This window comes from Phaseolus vulgaris, chromosome 3 (assembly GCF_051622355.1).
Source record: "Phaseolus vulgaris cultivar YP4 chromosome 3, ASM5162235v1, whole genome shotgun sequence".
Taxonomy (NCBI): Eukaryota; Viridiplantae; Streptophyta; class Magnoliopsida; order Fabales; family Fabaceae; genus Phaseolus; species Phaseolus vulgaris.
Window position 1 is genome coordinate 42,893,762 of NC_143500.1, and position 6,377 is coordinate 42,900,138.

The following is a 6,377-nucleotide window of genomic DNA, read 5'->3' on the forward strand; positions in this document are numbered from 1 at the left end:
AATAAATGTGAAGAGTCAACTTAAATAAATGAAATATTTGATGCTGCGAATGTGTGTGGAGAACTCATTTTGGAAAGAAACATTTTTGGGCTTTTCTAAAAGTTAATAATTTTTATAATTAAAAATGGTTAGAATAAATAATTAAAAAACACTATGATTTTGAATCAGATTATATTAAAATTAATTATTTTAAGATTGAAAAATTTAACGTGTTAGTATTGAAGTGATAAAACGGTCGTATCGGATAATATTGTAAATTTAAAGGATCCAAATGAAAACAGTAAAATTTAAAATTGCTAAAATGATAAGGAAGTAAAAAATATTTTACCAAAAAGAAAAGTGTAAGTTTCATAAATATAATCTGTTACTTATTGATATACATTTAATCATCCTTTTTTTAATCTTTATAAATATAATATACATAGTAACTTCCTTTACCTAATACAAAAAAACCATGAATAAATATTAATAGATAATTGAGAAAGTTGTGTTTTTAAGCACACAGATGAAGTTATTCTAGAAAAAAAGAAGCATAAACGATGAAGCCCTTACATTAAGCATATTGTAAAGTGATGTTTTAAAAAAGAAAATAAAATAAAAAAAAGTTGGTAGTTTAGTTAGGACAGCGTCGGTGGCGGCAATATCGTCATACGCGGAAACCAAGAACATTTTCCTTCACCTTCAATTTTACTTCTAAAGTTTAAATTTATTTAAATAACATAAAATTAAATAGTTTCAGGAATAATCATATTTAAGAGTATTATATCCGTTTCTAAAGAAATGAATAAATATATCATTAATAAATTAAATTAAAAAATTATAGTGATTTATTTATTATATAATTAAGAGTTATTTAGCACCTTGGTGAATCCGAAAATGTTTATTTGTTGAACTAACCCAACGATAAAACGGTGATGGGAGAAAGGTTCACTGCCAGAGGACCACGGTGTTCACGCAATCGATCCCAACCACGAATGAAATCGAGATCGCTAATCTTAATGTACGGTGAGATGAAGATAGTATTACTGTAGTCTTGGATACATAGAAAAAAAACTCCCCACCGCAAATCCACGCTGTTCATATATTCTCTTCTTTCTTCTCTTGTTACTCTCACCACCGCTTCCTCCTGCTTTTTCTTCTATCATATGTCTGATTTTTTTCTCTCACACGCAACCCACAGTGCCAAAGTGTACACACAACACTTCACACACTATTTTTCTTTTTCCTCTTTCCGTTGTGAGTGAGAATAGAGAAGTGATCGAAGAAGCCCTCAAAAAGAGAAGCACTTACTCGAGACATCAAAATGGGATCTGGGGCGGGTAATTTTCTCAAGGTGCTTCTCAGAAACTTCGATGTCCTTGCTGGGTATGTTTCTTCTCTTCTTTCTCTTAAATGTGCTTTTTCTTTTCTTTTAGATTCATATATTACATTGTCTTTTTTTTTGTTTCTATTGCAGGCCTGTCGTTAGTCTTGTTTATCCTCTGTAAGCGCAATCTCAAAATCTCCCTCTTTTCCTTACATTCAGGATTTTGTTTTTCTTGAATATTCCGTTTGCATTTATTCTATCGAACTGTTAGGTCAAATTGTTGCTTGAGAATAAAATACAGTGACTCCTGATTGGCCTGGGTTTTTGTATTATGATGCAGATATGCTTCGATTAGGGCAATTGAGACCAAGTCTCCTATTGATGATCAGCAATGGCTCACTTACTGGGTTCTCTATTCCTTAATCACCCTCTTTGAACTCACATTTGCTAAACTACTTGAATGGTATGCCACGTTTTTTTGTAATCTTTTTTATCATTTTTCTTGTTTGTGTTAATTATTTTTGAAGGTTGATGAGTACTCTGTAAATGCGGTGATAAATTTGTTCTGTTTTCTTGAGAAATTGTAGTTAATTAAAATATACTTCTAGGTTTTAGGGGGTAAGTCTGACTTTGGACACATGTTAATTTAGGGATATTCATGAAATCTTTGTCTTTTTATGATTAATTTGGATGTAATTTATGGTAAGAAAATTAAGAAGAAAAAGCAGCTGCTAAATTATTATGTACATAGACACGAGCATGAATGCAATGAGGTATTATGGAAGGCACCAGAAAAGGCTTCAATGAGAACATTATTCATAATGTAACCAGATGTTGAATTTACTGTAATGTATTTTCTGTGTCATATCAAGCTTTTGTATGAGTTTAGTTGTGACATATATGTTTAGAGTGGTGCAGGGTAATCTATTTAACTTGTGGCTGAATTTTCACAACTATGTGTTTTAGGATTCCGATATGGCCTTATGCAAAGCTGATTGCAACCTGCTGGTTGGTCCTTCCTTACTTTAGTGGTGCTGCATATGTATATGAACATTATGTGAGACCTTTATATGTCAATCCTCAAACCATTAACATCTGGTACATTCCAAGGAAAAAGGACACCTTTGGTAAGCGAGATGACATTCTAACTGCTGCAGAGAAGTACATCCAAGAGAATGGAACAGATGCATTTGAGAATCTGATCAATAGGGTATTTCCATCTATAGAAACCCAGTTGTTCAGTAATTTTGCTTTGTTTTTGCATACGACTTTGTGCTAATAACGGTGCTATCGATTTGCAGGCTGATAAATCCAGAAGGGGTAGCGGTTATTATACAGCGTATGATGAGACTTATTAACTGAAATTAAGTAATTTATGTCTTTCGTGGATGTACATGTTACTTATAGTTTGTTTTTCCCTCTGGCGATACTTTACTCTTTTTTTCCAACCCTGTATTATTATCCTGTAGCTTGGGATTAGTCATCTATGTTTTGTATAATGGCTTATGACGCCCATGGTATGTATAATGTTAGTTCAACAGCAGAAATTCGTTGATTTTATTTATTTATTTTGTTATATTCCCAACAACGATGTTATATAGGAATGCAATTATGTAATGCCACTATAGATCTCATTGCAAAAACATCTTTTTGTAAATCTTGTTATAGTCACCAATTAGCCAGACTAGAAGTAAATTTCTATAGACAACGCCATGAAGTAGACTATACGCATGAACTAAAACTAAAATATCATGCCAGACGAAAACAGATGCAGTAACGAAAATGGGGTTGATATGGTTGCCATATGTATTGAAAATCTCATACTTTAGACAATATTAAACAAAGTAAATTCCTAGAGTCATTCTGAGTCCGTTTCATACGTGGGAGGCCCTGACCACTTCTATTTCCCTCGATCGTATAAAAACACATGTATGCGGGGAGCGGGTAGAGGAATGCAATTGTATATATTTCCAATATATTAAAGTGGTGAATAGGGGTAGAGGAATACAATTGTATATATTTCCAATATATTAAAGTGCGGAATAGGGTAGAGGAATACAATTGTATATATTTCCAATATATTAAAGTGATGAATAGGTAGAGGAATACAATTGTATATATTTCCACTATATTAAAGTGGTGAATAGGAGTTGAAATCAAGTAGACCATAGTTTGCTAAACTTTCTCCCTCGTAGTTAACAGAGATTTACTCCATCTCTTTTTATCACTTTTTGTTCTTTAAAAATCATAACCACTCATTTTTTGTTTTAGTAGCTTACGTGGATGATTTTATTCTCGCATAGGAAATACATCATACCAAGCATTTTCTTAATCACCAATTCAGAATTCATGAGTTGGAAATCTAAAATGGTATTTCGGATTTGAAATTGTTCGTTCTCGCAAAGAAATACATGTTTGCGAAAGGAAATATGTTTTGGAAATACTTTCTGACATGGGTCTCCTAGCTGCTAAACCTTCCAAAACTCTTCCGACCAAAGATACCATGATTCACAAGAGTGATGGAAAACCCTAGATGATCCGGCTGTTTCCACATGCTCTAAACTTCAAACTTTAAACTTTTTTAGATTTTGATTGCACAAGCTGTGTGGATACTAGAAGATCCACCACCTGTATCTTACCTTACCAAGCTGTCTGAAATTTAACCCCTAAATGAAACAGGGTTGAACTTCTTTCAACGCACTATCTTCTAATTTTTTTTTCACAAAAACACATGTATTTAAAAAAATAAATAAATATTGAAACCAATTCATAAATTAAACTCATTTACTATTGAAATTTGGTCCAGCACAAAGTTCAATTCTCAATTATTAACAATACCACCAATTTTTTTTCTCTCTTTGTGTTTTCTTATTTCTAAAACTAATTAAAACATAGCCTGAAATTCTAGTGAAATTTTTAATGTACTCACCTTCCTGCCAAAAAAATGGATAAAAACCGATTAAAAAAAATATTTATACCAACAATTTTAACATTATACCAAAAAAAAGATATTAACCTTTCTAAATTTAATTAAATTCTCAACAAATATTTTACTTATTTCTATTACGTTTTTATCAGACAAAACTACCCCATTTTACTTTAATTCTCTCTCTAAATTATTTCAAATCAATCCTTCACTTTTTAGACTTCAATCTAGCATAAGAAAAAATCTAAAATAGAACACAAGTAAACGGGAGATAATATAATTTATGTAATACTAGATATAAAAATAATGATATAATTTTAAAAAATGATATAAGAAGATAATATATGTATATATATATTAATAATATTAATAAAAAATTAGCTATTTATGTAAAATTTCCCGAAAACCAAATCTCCAGAATTACATGGGAATCTAGGAAAAAAAATGAGGATCCTTTAGTATTATTTTTTGGGTCAACAACAAATGAGGAGCAGCCAAAGAAAGAGGGCATAATTCAAGTGGGCCAACATATTCCGAATTGGTCTCTTTTCGGGTTTTGTGAACGATGGATCGTAGAATGGGCCTTAGTGAAAAGCCCGGCCTTCCCAGAACTAGGGTTTTGAGATCACATAAAAGGGAATCTGTTTTTGAACCCTAGCTGCGAAACCTAGTGCACCGGAAGGGTTGAGAAGCAGACAGAGAGGAGCCATGGTGCACGTTTCCTTTTACCGAAACTGTGAGTATTCTAAACTGTACTCAATACATCTAAGCATTGATGTTCTATGCATTTCGTTATCTGAAACTTCATTTAATTTAATCTCATTGTGATATCTGTGATCTGAGAATGAAACACAATTTCCAATAGGATTGAATAGGTTATTTGTTTATTTGTGATTGAATAGATGGGAAAACGTTCAAGAAGCCTCGTCGTCCATACGAGAAGGAACGTTTGGACGCCGAGTTGAAGCTGGTTGGGGAGTACGGGCTTCGCTGCAAGAGGGAGTTGTGGAGGGTTCAGTACGCCCTCAGCCGTATCCGTAATAATGCCAGGAATCTGTTGACACTGGATGAGAAGAACCCGCGCCGAATCTTCGAGGGTGAAGCACTTCTCCGAAGAATGTTCCGTTACGGACTTCTCGACGAGACGCAGAACAAGCTCGATTACGTGTTGGCCCTCACCGTTGAGAACTTTCTCGAACGCCGCCTCCAAACCCTCGTCTTCAAGTCTGGCATGGCCAAGTCCATTCACCACGCCAGAGTCCTCATCCGCCAAAGGCACATCAGGTCCTCTATTTTTCACCATAATCATCAAACCATTGTCGATATTTGTTCATTTTAGATCATATGCAATGATATTGATTTTCACTCCGAATTGATTTAGTATCGTGTGTTGAATAGGAATCTCTGTTGCATAATTACAGCTTGATGATTAAATACATATTGATATTTTCCTAATACTTGGATTAATTTTCGTTGAATAAATTATGTGGTTTTTAATAGAGACTATTTAGTATGTTTAATATGTTTCTTGACGGTAGCTTCTTTGGGAATGAATATTGATGTTGATTGGGATTTTGCAGGGTTGGGAGACAGGTGGTGAACATTCCATCGTTCATGGTTAGGGTTGATTCTCAGAAGCACATTGACTTCTCACTCACGAGTCCACTTGGTGGTGGTCGTCCTGGACGCGTGAAGCGGAAGAACCAAAAGGCTGCCGCTAAAAAGGCTGCTGGCGGAGATGGAGATGAGGAGGATGAAGATTAGGTTATTTTTGGCTAGCAATCTTTTAAGATATTTTGCTCACTATTTAATTTGTGATGTAGACATTTTAGAATTTTGTCATGCTCTGACTCTTATAGTTTTTGCCGTCCTTGTTTCTTGTTTGAGGTGAAGTTTTGCCTGAGATATGATGATTTTGAACTGTTCTTTCTAAAAGTAATCAATTGTTGCTACAATGCTTGTGGTGATCTCTGGTGTTTTCATAATTTGAACCAACTACTGTTACATCTGTGATTATAGGCTGGAAGGCATTTAAAAAAAATGATTTGGTAAGGTGCCCAATACAATAGTTTTGGTCTCAATTACAGATTATAGAAGTACATTGGACATTTGTTGTAAAACATTACAGAAAGTAGCAAGAATATT

At 33.7% G+C, this 6,377-nt stretch overlaps 2 protein-coding genes across 2 annotated transcripts; both read left to right on the plus strand.

Moving 5' to 3' along the window:
- Positions 1-1,106: 1,106 nt before the first annotated feature.
- On the plus strand, positions 1,107-2,870 carry LOC137807777 (HVA22-like protein a). Its single transcript, XM_068608563.2, has 5 exons — positions 1,107-1,365; positions 1,457-1,483; positions 1,647-1,769; positions 2,273-2,516; positions 2,608-2,870. Exons 1-5 carry the CDS (start codon positions 1,304-1,306, stop codon positions 2,662-2,664), a joined length of 513 nt encoding a protein of 170 aa, XP_068464664.1. The 5' UTR covers positions 1,107-1,303; the 3' UTR covers positions 2,665-2,870.
- A 2,022-nt stretch (positions 2,871-4,892) lies between these two features.
- On the plus strand, positions 4,893-6,167 carry LOC137807778 (small ribosomal subunit protein uS4y). The gene is made up of 3 exons (XM_068608564.2): positions 4,893-4,968; positions 5,135-5,516; positions 5,813-6,167. Exons 1-3 carry the CDS (start codon positions 4,941-4,943, stop codon positions 5,994-5,996), a joined length of 594 nt encoding a protein of 197 aa, XP_068464665.1. The 5' UTR covers positions 4,893-4,940; the 3' UTR covers positions 5,997-6,167.
- Positions 6,168-6,377: the final 210 nt, after the last annotated feature.

Bases quoted from the DNA above. Each gene is read 5' to 3' on its own strand.
- LOC137807777 (XM_068608563.2), top strand. From the start codon at position 1,304: ATGGGATCTGGGGCGGGTAATTTTCTCAAGGTGCTTCTCAGAAACTTC. The intron at 1,366-1,456 runs GTATGTTTCTTC...TTTCTATTGCAG, and splicing joins AACTTCGATGTCCTTGCTGG to GCCTGTCGTTAGTCTTGTTT. The intron at 2,517-2,607 runs GTATTTCCATCT...ATCGATTTGCAG, and splicing joins TTGAGAATCTGATCAATAGG to GCTGATAAATCCAGAAGGGG.
- LOC137807778 (XM_068608564.2), top strand. From the start codon at position 4,941: ATGGTGCACGTTTCCTTTTACCGAAACT. The intron at 4,969-5,134 runs GTGAGTATTCTA...GTGATTGAATAG, and splicing joins CGTTTCCTTTTACCGAAACT to ATGGGAAAACGTTCAAGAAG. The intron at 5,517-5,812 runs GTCCTCTATTTT...GGGATTTTGCAG, and splicing joins ATCCGCCAAAGGCACATCAG to GGTTGGGAGACAGGTGGTGA.